Source organism: Antechinus flavipes, chromosome 5 (assembly GCF_016432865.1).
Source record: "Antechinus flavipes isolate AdamAnt ecotype Samford, QLD, Australia chromosome 5, AdamAnt_v2, whole genome shotgun sequence".
Lineage (NCBI taxonomy): Eukaryota > Metazoa > Chordata > Mammalia > Dasyuromorphia > Dasyuridae > Antechinus > Antechinus flavipes.
This window is the reverse complement of record NC_067402.1, coordinates 78,303,122-78,318,493: the sequence shown is the minus strand read 5'-3', so window position 1 is coordinate 78,318,493 and position 15,372 is coordinate 78,303,122. Positions and strand designations below refer to the sequence as shown.

The following is a 15,372-nucleotide window of genomic DNA, read 5'->3' as shown; positions in this document are numbered from 1 at the left end:
GAGCCACAAGTAGCCTTCTGTTTCAATTTCAATTCATTCTCTCTCTCTCTCTCTCTCTCTCTCTCTCTCTCTCTCTCTCTCTCTCTCTCTCTCTCTGTCTCTGTCTCTGTCTCTGTCTCTGTCTCTCCCTTTCTCCTTCCTGAAGCAATTGGGGTTAAGTCTGACTTCCAGGCCAGTGCTCTATCATCAATTACCTCTTTAACCAGATAAGGGAACTGAACCTGAATGAGGTGAAATGGTTTGCCAAAGATCACACAGGTGGTAAGTGGCAGAATCAGGATTAGAACAGATCTTTTCATGCTGGAGCTAACATTCTTTCTATTGTACCATACATATTGAGATAGCAATAAAGAGAATAAATACATATGTAGGAGAAGGTAAATGTAGAAAAGGAAGTAAGGAAAGAAACAAGCATTTATTAAGCACCTAGTATGTGTCAGGCTCTGTGTTAGATGCTTTACAAAGATCTTATTTTATCCTCACTTTGGATGGTAGCTGTTATGAGTTCCATTTAACAGTTGAGGAAACTGGGGTATATGGGGTTAAGTGACTTGCCCAGGATCACACAGCTAATGTCTGATGCCAGAATTTGAATTCAGGAAGATGAGTCTCCCTGACCCCAGACCCAGCACTCCATCCACTTTTCTTTTTAATCAAAATTAAAGCTTTTAATAATTAAATAAAAAATATTGATATACTAATGTTGGTGTCTTATTCTCATCTTCCACAAAAAAGTTCAAATGGAGAACCCCCTGAATAAGTCACTATCCTGATGTAATATTTAATGTTCTATGGATTATTGAATAAATACATAAATGATTGCTTTTTATAGCTGAATAAAGGTATTAGGATATATACTCCTCCTCTGTAGACATTCTGAAAGCAATTTTGGGACAGCTCCAATAGTAGACCTGGCTCTGGGGATAATATGCAGTTCTCATTCCCACTTGGAACTGAACCTAAAATATCTTGGATTGTAATCAAGCTCATTTTTAAAGGCCTCTAGGGACAAAGACTACAGGCTCCTTTGGTAAATATCTTTCAGAAGAACTGAGCAAAACCTGAGGGTTGTGGGACTGGAGCCATTCAAGGGAAGTCACTTCAGAATGCAATATTAGGTCATAGGTTGAAAGTTGTTGAGCAGGGGTGTGAAAAAGTCTAATATCCTGATATTTCTCACCAGCTTGCTCTCTAGAGCTCAGATCTCTTGCTCTGATTCCGGACCAGATGCAAACCGTAACAATGATATTGGGACTTTTATAGAACAGCAGCTAGCTCTTCCAAACATCAGGCCAGATTACTTTATCTTTTAGGCATTATAATTATACAGTGTTTGTAGAAACATTGTTATGGAGTTCTTGATTTCTCTTTTAAAATCTTTTTTGTATTTTAGTGTGGCATGGAGATGACCCAGTTGTAGTACATCCTGCCAAGCTGAAAAAGTTTGAGGTCATGACCAAGGCTGGATATCTCTTAAGCACCAGCTTGGCTAAATACACAATGGATTGGCTAACAGCTGATTATCTCTCTGTCTCTGGCTCTTTCTCTCCCCCTTGCCTTCTTACTTTCACCCTTTCTATGTATATTAATGTAAATATTGATATCTCTCTAGCTATAGCTAAACATATATGTAGAGATATCTCTAGCTATATATACAGATATATCTCTATAATATACATATGTCTATAATACATTTGTAATATACACATAAGAATTCATGGTAAGGTTTACTAAGATGGTTATGTGCTTCAGTGAAGGAGGGGCAGTCATATGGATGAAATCATGGGTATTTTGAGGTATGAAATACATCTCATCCTCTTATTTTTTGAGATATTAAAGACATCTCATTCTCTCATTATCTTCCATCTTTATTTCTTTGTCTTCTCCATTGAAAGAAGGGAAACTCTATCTCTATTTCTGTCTGAACTTTTAAATTACCCTCTGAATTCAGTCTTGCAAGTATGTCTGCAGATCCAGTTGGGATGGGTACACTATGGAACATAAGTGTGTGTGTGAGTATGTGTGTGTTTGTATGAAAGCTCTGGCACAGCTGTAGGTTAATAGAGAGGCAAGGAGGCAGCAGGCCCCATGTGGAGGAGATGCAATGGTGTGTTACGGACCAAAAGAGGGAGCTCGGAAAAAATGAAGCCAAAGCTATCAAGGCAGAATAGCGCATTGGCAGAAGAAAGAGAAGCAGCCCCAGGGGTGGTGGAGGAGATGGGGGGTTGGAGCTGGCAAGCCATTCCATTTTGATGGATCTGAAATACACGGTATTTTAAAATTCGATCACAAGTTAATTGGTATCAATCCTCCCCTCTATGAAGAAATTAATATAATTGACTAAGGGCATATGTATTTTGTAGAGTCTTTTCATTTTTGATTGTGAAGATGTGAAAATGACCTTTTTGGAAAGGATGATGATCTGGGGTAGGATGGGAATAGACAAGAACTTGCCCTTGAAGCAACTGAGGACCTGAGCTCAAATTAGCCCTCTGAGCACTGTTGTCTGTGTGACTGGAGGCAAGTCCCTTAACCTTTCTGAGGTTTTTCCTGATCTGTAAAATTGAAGAGGACTGGACTTACTGACCTCTGAGGTCACTTTTAGCTATAGACTGGAGGTCTATAACATTTGTGTATGTGTTGCAAATCCTTTTTTCTAGTTTGCTGAATAATATTTCTCAGAATAATATTTTTTAAAAATTAAGGGAAGTTTTAAATTTCAATTAGAGGTTAATAAATATATAATATATAAATTATATATTAATTTAGAGAATAAAGATATAATTTATCCCACATGCACACTTCATAGATGGGGAAGAGTATGTGTAGACACCTTGAAGGAAGGTGGGAAAGCTACCAAACTAAAGTTAAGTATTTCTTATATAGAGCTATCATCCTATTGATCTTCCATTTTACCAAGAGTGGGTATCTGAAGTACCAGTTAAGGATTTTTCAGTCAATGTCATGTACCAAGAGCTTACTCTGGGTCAGGGACTATGCTCGGAATAGGGTATATTAAGATTAAAAATCAAAAAATTTATCTGTCCTTAAGTAGCATGCATTCTAAGAGGGAAAAACATGAATATCCAGCAAAAATACGGAATATAGGAGATAGTGTGTGTGTGGGTACTATTAGTTGAGAGAGGGTTGCAGGATTTTATGAAGAAATTGGTACTTGAGCTGAATCTGCCAAAAGGAAGGAGTTTAACTTCTATTTAGCTACCTATTACCCTTCTAGCTTCCCAGTATTTTTTTTTGGCAAAGGTTCAGTTCGGTCTGAGGGGTGCCCAATGATATGGTTAGAAAATTTCCTGAGAATAGGGAGATGCTGTAAACTCCTCATAGTATATGGTTCTGTGCCCTGCACAACATATGAAAAATGGGATATTGTTGTCTGCTGAGAATCGAAACAATACTAGTATGATGAGGAACTTTGAGACTCTCAGACCCACAACCAAAGACAGATTTGACTTCCTGTATCAGGTCTGCTTAAGTAAGGAACAAATTCTCTTGTGCATTTTTAAAACTCCCGAGGCTACTGAACCTCTCAGTTATTAACCAATGGCAGCAGCCTTACAAGACATAAGTTTGGTTTAATTCTTGGTTATCCATATTTCATTCCTTAGGCCCATCCTTAGATATTGTTAAAGAAAAGTGAAAAAAAGATCTACCTAAACAATAGTGTAGATGGATAATAGTTGAGCAAGTCCCTTTTTTTTTGATGTAAAATATAAAGATCTGAATTGGTGAAAGGATAAGCCTTTCTTTCAGGGAGTCTCAAAAATAAAAGTATTGTAGAATCCTCCTAAATAACAGTGCCTTCCTCAAGAGATGTCATATGCCTTTTCTTTTGACTTTTGATAGGGAAGAAACATGAGTTAATTCTTTATTAATGGAGAAAAAGAGAAATTAGGTCCAAATTACACATACTCTCAAGCTCTGTCTTCTCGGAAATCAATCAGATTTCAGTGTTAGAAGGAGGTCACTGAATCAACTGAATCAATTATTTCACTTCACTTAAAGTGGTAGAAGATGCTTTTCCTTGATACCTTAACCAGGTCAAAAGAGATCTGAATCAATCTAAGACTTTAAGTGAAAAAATTCCTTGAAAGTTTTTGGATAAACTGACGTCAAGTTGACAGGGAATTTTTTCTTCTTCTTCTGAGTAACAGAGACTTGATCACACCCTAGATTGAGAAGAGGTATTACAAAGTAATAGTAATGATAAATATTCGAAATGCATCTAGTATATACCAGGTATTGTGCTAAGTATTTTACAAACCTCATTCTCAGCCTGGGAAATAGGTGCTGTTATTATCTCAATTTTAAGTTAAGGAAAATTATATAAACAGAGGATAAATGGTTTTCCTTGGGTCACACTGCCAGTGAGTGCCTAATAAGTGAATTTGAACTTACATTTTCCTTGCTTCAGAGGCAGGGCTCTATTCACTGACCTATGTACTTACTAGTATAGAACTAATGAGATTTTGAGAATCTAGGCAGGATCTATGATTGTTACAATTGAGATATTATAATTATTATATGTATAAAATTATAATATAATTACAATATATATTTATTATATATTGTTTTTGTATCTATTACAACCAACATTATAAGTCATGCTTATGCAGGGGACTCTGCTAAGCTCTGAGAATTCAAGAAAGGCAAAAGAGAATTCCTGTTGTTAAGATGTTCACATCCTTTTAAAGGAAACTGCACATAAGTGACTGTGTATAAACAAGACGAAATAGGCTAAATATGGGAGCCATTACTCCATGAGAAGGAATTATTTTGGAGATGGGAGACAAAGAGACAAGCAGTCCCCCCCTATCTCTTTGTGGTTGGAAGATTTGAACTTTTCAGATGTGTCTTCTGATAGCCTTCCTGGGATTGTAGTAGCTGATGGAAATATTCTGCCTTGGGAGTGTAGAACCGAGTGAACTTTATAAAGAAAGGCAGATTCAGGGATCTGCAGGGAGGCCCATAGCAAAGCTACAACATGCTAAGGGGATTTTATGAGTTAAACCTCAAAGGCATAACAGTAACAGGAAGCTGTGAATTATCCTTTTGTCACATATTCTCTCAAAGCTTGAGTCACTCTTTTCTTGGACACTCTAAGTACTGATGGAAGTCTGGGTCATAGACTTTTAGAAAATGATTGTCAGGCTGGCTATGGGATAGCAAATGATGATGATGAAGGGAAGCACCTTTGTTAGGGGCCTTATGAGAGCTAGAGAGCTAGAAAAGCAGCCTGTTCCATCTTCTAGCTATCTAGGGAAAACGCCAAAACCATCCTTAAAACTCTAAGGGGATATAATTGATACAGTCTGGGGAAAGAGCCTATTAATCTTTGTGAGGACTGGGAAAGTTCCAAGCTTGTGCTACATCAGAAACGACAATGTTCCTGATGCTATTCTACCCATCCTAGATTCTTTCCTGTGATAACTTTCTACTTTTAACTCTGTATTTGTCTTATACATATGCATATTATATAATACAATTGAAATCTGAGCTCTTTGAGAGCAAGGAGTTTATATTTGCCATGATTTTTATCCTCTTTGCTTTAAGACAGGCTTGGCACATAGTAAGCACTGAATAAGTGCTTGTTGACTGGCTAACTGAAGTATTTGTTTACTTTCCGAATGGTTTCTAGTATAAATATTGTAACACTTCATGCTATAACTCTGTGGTATATGTGCGAGGGAATGTCTTAGTTACCTTGTCTGTAGCACCTGTCATTTCTAAGAAAGCCGTTAAGGTGAGCCAACTGTATCTATTCAATGAATCCCAGCATGCATCTGAGACTAGATGTATTTTAAATTTTATTAAACCATCCATGTTTAATGAAAAATATAGTAGAGTTTCACTATGTTTTAGTTGTGTCATCTTGAACAAAATCTTTTACTTTACTAGAAATCCCTTTCTAGACCAAAGTTTCCTCATTTGTAAAATAAGGGGCTTGTAAGATCCCTTCCAGCTCAAACAGTTCATGAATTTAGGAATTCACAATCCATCTGAAGCAACCATTTGGTGCCTAGTATACAAAGAGATATGGAATACTTTCTCAATTCAAGCACCACTGTCAGAGCCAAGACCGGGGTACTTGCTAGTGAGTCATATTTTCTGCAATTCTAACCCTTGCTCTTGTGAATCCTACTAGAAGGGTCAGAGACCAAAATGACAACAAGAAACTGAATATACTTGAAAGACTTTTACTCTCCCAGAGTTAGAAGTCTTAGATTGTATTTTTATAGTGGCAAAAAGTAAGGATGAAAATGAAAGCCATTTTCAAGTAGCTGGATAAGTGACCACATTTTGCAGTTTTTAAAAATGGCTTTTTTATATCATGTAGACATAGGTCATGTATATTTACAGAAAGTGCTTCACTTTTCTACTTTTTCCTCCAAGAGTTCATTAAGCTTTACATTGCATTTTCTGCTCATCTAAGCCAAGAAATTCTTCCATACACTTTGCATTTCTTTTTAAAAGAAGCTGATTTTAAGCTTTTCCATATTGCCTGTTGGCTCTTTTCTACAACCTCCTAACCCTCTCCCCTTCCACCCATGGACAGGCATTCAGTTCCTTTCATTCAGAATGCTATGCACATAACAGGTACTTGATAAATATTCTATTGAATTTAGGCAACCACCTTGGATTTTAGAGCCTTCTCCCAAATCATTGTGTTATCTCTCTTGTATCTACCCATAAATGTATCTACATGTAAATGTGTCCTTCATTTGCTATCAGTCATTATGCTTGGCTTTGACTCCAATATCATGACCATTGTGCACCCTCCTCCCTGTGCCCACCCCCCTTTTCTAAGCTTATCATCAAGAAACTCATCATCACAGAGAGAATTTCAATTTTGGTACTTATATCTCATCAGTAACCTTGTCACTTCTGCCTCTCTGACTAGAGATTCGAACAAAAATCTCTTCTTGTATTCTCCTATTATATAAGGCTCTAAATAACAGCCATCTCTTCATTTGCCCCCAAAATGACTCTATATCATTTTCCTTAACTTAAAATTGAGATAATAACAGCACCTACTTCCCAGGCTGAGGATGAGTTTTGTAAAGTACTAGCACAGTGCCTGACATATACTGTAAATATTTCAAATATTTATCATTGCTATTATTATTACTTTATAATACCTCTTCCAATCTAGGGTGTAATCAAGTCTCTCAGTTACTCAGAAAAAAATGACTGCTTGATTTTTGACTCCATCAATGCCCCTGCCCCTCAACTGTATACCTTCTGGCACTGCCTTGACTTTTCAGCTTCCTTTTTGTGTAGTGTTTTCCCTATTAGACTGTAATCACCTTAAAGTCAGGGATTGTTGGTATCTAGGACATAGTAGGGGTTTAATAAATCTTTAATGTATGATTTATAATGTACTTGTTTCCTCATCTAGCTAGTAAGCTCCTTGAGGGAGGAATTGTTTCACTTCTGTCTTTATATAACCATTTCCTAGCATATGTTGTTGTTTTTCAGTCATTTCAGTCATCTCCAAGTCTCCAAGATCCTTTTGGGGTTTTCTCAGTAAAGATATCAAAATTGTTTGCCATTTCCTTCTTTAGTTCATTTTACAGATGAGGAAACTGAGAACAATAAGATTTAGTGACTTGCCTGGGGCCATACAGATAGTGTCTGAGAGCAGATTTTAATTTAGAAAGAGGAGTCTTCCTGACTCCAGGTCCATTGTGCCACATAGCTACCTTGGATAGCATATAGTAGATAATTAATAAATGTTTATGGTCCCTTGATTGATAAACATTTTATTTTCTCTTTCTACTTGCCCAGTCTGATGCTTCCATTTTCAAAAGGAATGAACATCTTGAGAAAATGGAGGAATAAACTATATGATTCTAACAGGCTACCATTAATAGGTATGTAACATCCTTGAATCCAATCTGAAAGTTGGTGATTTCAGTAAAATATTCATAAGGGATTTTAAAAAATCATCATGCTAGTGGGGTTATTATCTAGTGAACCAAGAGTATAAAATGTGTTCCTTGGAGGAGTAAGGACTAGAAACTAAACACAGACCCTGCCCAGGAAATCAGGATTATATATATATATATATATATATACATACATACATATATATATGTGTGTGTGTGTGTGTGTGTGTGTGTGTGTGTGTGTGTTTTTATGCAATTTATTATAGATTTTCATAGGGGTTTGGGGGTGGGGCAGAGCAGGGAAATCCTAATCTCTGTGTCTTGATTAGGCAGATATATTTGAACAGTACACAATATTCAATAATAAGAAAGTTAACTTAAAATAGCTTCAATATTTCTTAGAAGTTAGTAATCATGTTACACTTAAGAAGAAGCATTTTGTCTTCTGATTCTTTTTTGTTCTTTCATTTGTTCCCCAAACTCTTGAGAGTTTGCTTTAGTTCAGGGGTCCTCAAACTGTGGCCCATGGGCCAGATGCAGCAGCTGAGGACGTTTATCCCCCTTACCCAGGGCTATGAAGTTTCCTTATTTAAAGGCTCACAAAACAAAATTTTTGTTTTTAGTATAGTCTGGCCCTCCAACAGTCTGAGGGACAGTGAACTGGCCCCCTATTTAAAAAGTTTGAGTCTAGTTGGTTTGATAATTATTGGGAAACAATACAAAAAATAATACCAAAACCTTAGCTTTCTATATAACTTCATTTCATATTCAATTCCATATTCATCTTAGGAACATATGCCATTGATAACAAAGATGACTGGGAAGAATAGAATGTGGTTGGTATGGCACATTTCGTTTTTGATAGTAGATACTGATCAGTTCCAAGAGAACCCTTCTTCACCCCCAAATAGGTTGTACATAAAAGCATTGATCTAGGTCTGTAAGGGGTCTTAGAAGTTATCTAGTCCAACTGCTTCATTTTATACAAGGGGAAAATGAAGCCTAGAATGATTAAATGACTTGAATGAGATTACACAGCTAAGTTCCTGTAGCATTATTTTCATAGAGGAAATATTGTTGATGTATCACTGAGATGATTTGAGAATGGATTCCTTCTCTCCATCCCAAAGCAAATCTCCTAAAAGTCTCTGACTTATTTGTAAAAATTGCACTTGCTTCTCCTCCAGTCCCTTAGTGGAAATAAACATTTCTCTAGTTGCCTCACTCAGCATGTACTTTCATCCATATTGTTCGAGAATAGGATAGACAAGGTTGCAATTACAACTGACAAATTAAGGGAAGAATTAGAGGTAAAAGTATTTTTATAGTAACAAAAATGGAAACAAAGTGGGTGCCCCTAGTTGGGGAATAGCTAAATGTGGAATATTTTTGTAATGGAATTAGTTATGCATTATTAAAGATAAATAATGTGAACATAGAGTAAACACTTCTTAAAAATTTGTTGAATTAAAAGGAGGTTGCTTGCTGGATAGAGGAGATAAATTTGGAAAGGCAATGTAAAAATAAAAATTTAATACAATACATTTTTAAAACTTGATGGATTTAATTCAGAAAAGCTTAAGATGTACTATTTGAATGGATGAAATATGAAGTAAGAAAAGTAAAAATATATAAAGACTAAAAACGCAGTGAGTACAACATCAAAAGAAAGTTAAGACTCTGAAGTTTAAAAACCAAACTTGATCAGAAGAAAAGATGAAATATATCTTCTTCTCTGTAGAGTGGTGGAAGAATAAATGCAAAATGTTGTGTAAGCTGTTATATAGCGCATCAATTGGTTTTGATGACCTATTTTTCTTTGTTATAATAATAGTAGCATTTACATAGTACTGTGAGGTTTGCAGACACTTAAAATAGCATCCATTTGATCCTCACAAGACACTTGTGACATATGAAAATGCTATTATTATTGTTCCATTTAAAGATGAGGAAATCAATGCGGAGAAATGACTTGGGATCACTCAGTTAGCAAATGTCTGAGGCAGTACTCAAACTCAGTTCTTATTTCCTCCAAGTCTAGAACTATGCCCACTGTGTCTCTCTACTGCTCTCCAAGGAGAATTCAATGGCACTAGTAATTGTGTCACACATGAAAATAATTCTGGTGTCATACACAAAAGTGATAAATAAACATTTTTCCTAATTAAATATTTACCTAAAGACCTTTTTTGGTCTCAATTACAAGGTGATTTCTGAGCAAACAAAAGACAAAAAGTCAATGAAATATTTCTATGATTCTCTTTTGGGAATGTAGAATATGTCCTAATAAAGAAGTACGTACCAGACACACACACACACACACACACACACACACACGTGTGTGTGAGACAGAGAGACAGATGATGATGATGATGATGACAATTGGCTACAATGATGGTGATTTTTGGTATGTGTGTGGTTGGGGTGCTTGCACGCTTTGGCAGGAGAAGTGTTAAACGTGGTTTCTTACAGTCAGTTGTGATTTCATAGGGAGAGTTGAGGCGTGCGTCTCCGCAGGGAGAGGTGTTCACATACAGGTGAAATAGGATGTTCTCTTTCAGCCGATATCCTCCCTCTTTCAATTGTATGAAGATGGATCGTTCTGTGTCCTCTCGCTGTTTGCTACGATCATAAAGAGGTTCCAGGTCATTTTGAGTGCTCTAAGTCAGAAACATTTCTACTAGGCAAATGGCTCTGTTTTTTCCTTTTCTTTCCACCCTCTCCACCCCTCACTCCACCTCCCCCCCTGATTTTTTTTCTTCTGAATCATATTTTTCTCTTGTGACAAATCCTCTGAAATATTTAGCAGCCCTGCTGCTTGGAGTGAGACAAGCTGATCAGAGCTGCCAATGCATTCTGCACCCTGGGGTAAAGTTTAACTTGGCGGGTTTATCTTTTTCCATGGTTTGGTTTTCCCCATAGACACTGACCAGGATCTATGCTACTTTACTGTGTATTTACACAGCTCCTGATTAGAATAAACAGCTTTTAAATCTGGCTCTGCCTAATGGCAGTGGGGATTGAGTTTAAATAATGAAAAGAGAAAAGGAATCCTAAAGACTTAGCCTGAACTGACAGGCAGAGCTACAGGGAAGAAATAGTAACTGTCAGGACTTTAATATATAGATTTCCCCTTTCTTTCCTCACCCAACCATGACCAAGGATATATAGACTCAAAGAAACCACAGTTTCCTTTTGGATATTTGATGGATTTGATTTTTTATCCTTGAAAAAACCTGCCTCTACCTCACAAAAGCTATTTAAGTTATAGGAGGGAAGCTCCCAGTTAGTAAGTATTTATTAAGTTCCTACTGTGTGTCAGGCACTGCGCTATGTATTAGGGATACAAAGAAAGGAAAAACAGTCTAATGGTGGAGACAACATGCAAACAACCATATACAGACAAGATGTATCTGTCTGTCTACTTACCTACCTATCTACCTCTCTACCTGTCTTCCTATCTACCTATATCTATTTGTCTGTCACCTATCAATCAATCGATCTATCATCTAATTATCTACTGATCTATCAATCACCTGTCATCGATAGATCTACCATCTTTTGATCCATCTCTGTATATTTATACATTTATATATATCTATATCTATATATATGTTTGAATACGTACACACATGATTAACTGGAGATAACAGACAGAAGACACCAGCATTAAGGAGGATCAGAAAGCTTTTTTATAGGAAGTGAGATTTGAATTGGGTCTTGAAAGGAGCCAGGAGGTAGAGTTGACAAGGGGAAGAATTTTAGGCATTGGGCTTGGAAAATGCAAATGCCCCAAAGTGCAAATGCCCAAAGTCAGGAGATGGGATGGCTTACTTGAGGATCAATGAGGACTGCAGAGCATACACTGGGAAGTAAGGTGTAAGAAGACTTAAAAGGTAGAAGGGGTCCAGTTTGAGGCTTTCATGGCATATTTCATTTGCTGGGTTTTTTTTTTTTTCACATGTACTATTTCATTAGAGATGTGGCATTGAAGATAGACACTAGACTTGGGGTCAGGATATATGCATATCCTACACATATGGCAAGCATATATTAGTTGTGTGATCACAGACAAGTCATATATTCTCTAGCTATTCCAGCTGACACCCTAAGATAAGGTTTCCTAACTAGGGCGTCTGTGAACTTGTTAAAAATATCTTTTTTTTGAAAACTGTATTTCAATGTAATTGATTTCCTTTATAATCCTAAATATGTTTTCTTATGTACTTAAAACCCTTATTCTGAGAAGGGGCCCATCATCAGACTGCCAAAGGGGAATCATGACACTAAAAGATAAAGGACCCTGCTCTAAAACTAAAAGTTATTGATGAATTGCTGATTTCCATTATTAGAGGGAGTTTCTCACAACACTGATACTTCCCTGTGCAATGATGGAATCACAGTTCTTCACAAAGAAAAACCAGAAGTAAGGTAGGGAGATCTATTCATTATTCAGCCAATCAATATGTATTAAATGTGTATTAAGTAAAAGGATGCCTTGGTAGGCACTGGAGTGGATATAATGCTTCAATAAGACATGGTTCTTGCCCTCAAAAAACCATTGTGATAATGGATTCTGTGTAAATGGGATCTGAGGTGTATCACTGGTTAAGGAATAAAATGTTTCTTCCCAGAAGATTATTAAGGCATATTGTACACATATACATACCTAAATTTCAGAGCTACATCATCCTTTAAATCATAACTCATAAATTCCACTTCAGGGTTCATGTAGTCTAATTTTTCATTTTGTGAATAAAGAAGTTGGGTGATTTGTTCAATGTCATATAGGAAGTAAATATAAAAGGCTGGGGTTTGAATCCAAGTCCTTTGCCTCCAAGACTCAGTACTCTTTTCACTGTACCACGTGGTTTTCAACTGCAGTAGCATTCATGTTCTTAAAAGCTTTATTTTATAGAAGAAAATAATCAATGCATCTTTTAATCTTTTGACTTTCTCTGGATATGGTTGGAGCTGGGAACATGTGAAGAAGTTGTGGTTGAACTTTTCATGAGAAATATGGATCCAGTTTTTTTTAAAAAAAAAACTTTTTTCTTATATTAGTGAGGATTTTCTGAAGAGAGATTGTACATTATAAAAGTTTTCTCTTTGTGCCCTGGAGTCTCCTCATATTTATGAAGGAAGCATGAAGTCTGACCACAGACTCCTATGATTAGCAGTAGAAAATGGCTTTGAGACCATTTTTATTTTGGAAATACCTCAGGGTTTCAGAATTCTTTCCTATTGAACATTTCCCTATTCTGTACATTTTGAAATATTTTCATTTGAGCAACTGGGATTCAGGATACAGTCTTGTTTACATTTAAAAAGGATTGTCAGCCCAACCCCATATAGTTTGTTGATGTAAGCACCTGTCCACTTACTTGGCATAGTCTTCTAAGCTCCTATGGTATCAGTAAAAGCCAATTATTAGAGAGCTCAGCATGTCAAGAAAAACAAGACAAGTGAATATAATATATTGTGAGGGCAAAATCGTTTACAGTCAAGCAATTACTTTCTTTGAATATTTTCTAAATTGTATTTGGGTTTATCTCCTTTTTGTTCAGTTTCCACCCATGCTGATGGGTTGTTCAAATGCTTTAAGTATTTGTCTGATTGATTCCATTGACAGTAAAATATGGTGGAGTTGGGATAAAATACTGGGGAAGAACCAAGGAGAAGATTTTTGAATAGAGAAAAGCATGGTGATTAAATCCAATGATTAAAGATTTGAAAGAATGATCCTGAGACTTCATAATCTCAAATCCAAACAACTGGAAACTGTTTCTCTTCATTGTATACACTGAAATTAAGTGATAGATGTTCGCCTTGAAGAAGGCCTTTTTGCTTTCTGGTACAACAAGGTTATCTTGAGCATGCTACAATTGACCTTATGATGATATCCTTTCCTTAACCACAAGAGATTGGCTTTTGTAAAGGAATAACCTCTGGTTTCAGTATTAGTCTCAGCTCGGTTACTTATATGCTATGCTTATAACCATATGCTTGGACACATTGTTTCACATTTCTGACCACAATCTTACCTTTCATTTGTCAGATAGGGATGATTATAATACCATGGAGAGAAATAGCATGGTTTAGTGGAGGGAGAGAGGGAGGGAGGGAAGGAGATGAGGGAAAGAGGGGGAGAAGGAAAGAGGGGGAGAAGGAAAGAGAGGGACAGGGAAAGAGGGAGAGAGGGGTGAAGAAGAATGGAGAGGCAGAGGGAGGGGGTAAGGGAGGAAAAGACGGGGGAAAGAAGGAAAGATTGAGTTCCCTCAGTATTGCTGAGGATTGGATGCTGACTTTAATTGGTAAAAAGAGCTTTTCACAATGGTATCATAGGTCTATCTTCTTGTTTCCCCTGCCCCCAATACTTATACTATCTCCCTTTCAAGAAGATGTTGTAAGAATCATATGAAAGCATGAATGTATGAGAAGGACTTGATAAACCTAAAGTGGTAAATAAAAATCAGTTAATATTCAACTTCCTATCTGGGGGGAAGGGGCAAGAGTGAAAAAGCATGGAGAAAGAAAGTTCCTTGCTACATCCAGTGATAGGTCCTGTCTTCATAGTCAGCATATGAGTAGACAGGGTGGGCACATGTAAGGTAATCTGAGAAATAAATATGTCTGTCAGTGACTATGATGGAATATAGAATTTCACCAGAAAAACTTCTGAGTTGTAAAAGCTTTTTGTTCTTTAAGAAACTCACTTGGGAGGACTAGTACCTTAAACTACCATCAACTCATATTTTACTTCAGTTAGGAGTTAATGTTTACTAGCTAAGATTTAAATGTAGTATTTTAAAGTTTGCCAAGCTCTTAATATACACTATTCCATTAAGTGCCAGTATTGTCCTATGAGGTGTGGAAACTGAGTTTGATGGAAGTTAAGGTACTTGCCCAGGGTCATTTGGCTAATTAGTGTTTGAGGCAAGATTTAAACAGATTTTTCTGGCTCCATGCCTAGCATTTGATATACCTCCCTCATTTACCTCTCTCTTTAGACTAGTTTAGAGATTTATGTATTTCATGGAATGTCAATGTTGAAAAGAACTTGAAAACCATGAACTCCAATCCATTCGATATTGATTTATCTATGATGATATCCTATCATACTTAACAAGATGTCTTCCTTCTGAAAACCTCCATAAAGTGGAAACCCCTCACTCCTTCAGTAACTTGCTTGGTTTTAGAATCTAAAAATTCACTTCTGCAGCTTTTACCCATCGTTTTCACATTTGCTCTTTGGGGTCAAGCTAAACAAGGCTAAGTGCTTTTCTTTGATAAGTCAGATACTTAGAAATATCCATCATATCCGCTATGTCATTTCTTTTCTTAAACAGCATTAGTACCTTTAACTGATTCTTCAGTTATAACTAGGTCCCAACTGGTTCCAATAATGAAACTCCTGAAGTGGTCACATGTATTCAAATTCACACTGTTTGAAGATTATGATTAT

At 36.6% G+C, this 15,372-nt stretch overlaps 1 protein-coding gene across 1 annotated transcript in view; it reads right to left on the bottom strand.

Moving 5' to 3' along the window:
* ADARB2 (adenosine deaminase RNA specific B2 (inactive)) overlaps positions 1 to 15,372 on the bottom strand; it is a 479,733-nt gene that overhangs the window by 47,793 nt on the left and 416,568 nt on the right. The window contains exon 7 of the mRNA XM_051962361.1: positions 10,378 to 10,529. Within this exon, the coding sequence (XP_051818321.1) occupies positions 10,378 to 10,529 (152 nt within the window). The remainder of the gene's footprint in view (positions 1 to 10,377; positions 10,530 to 15,372) is intronic.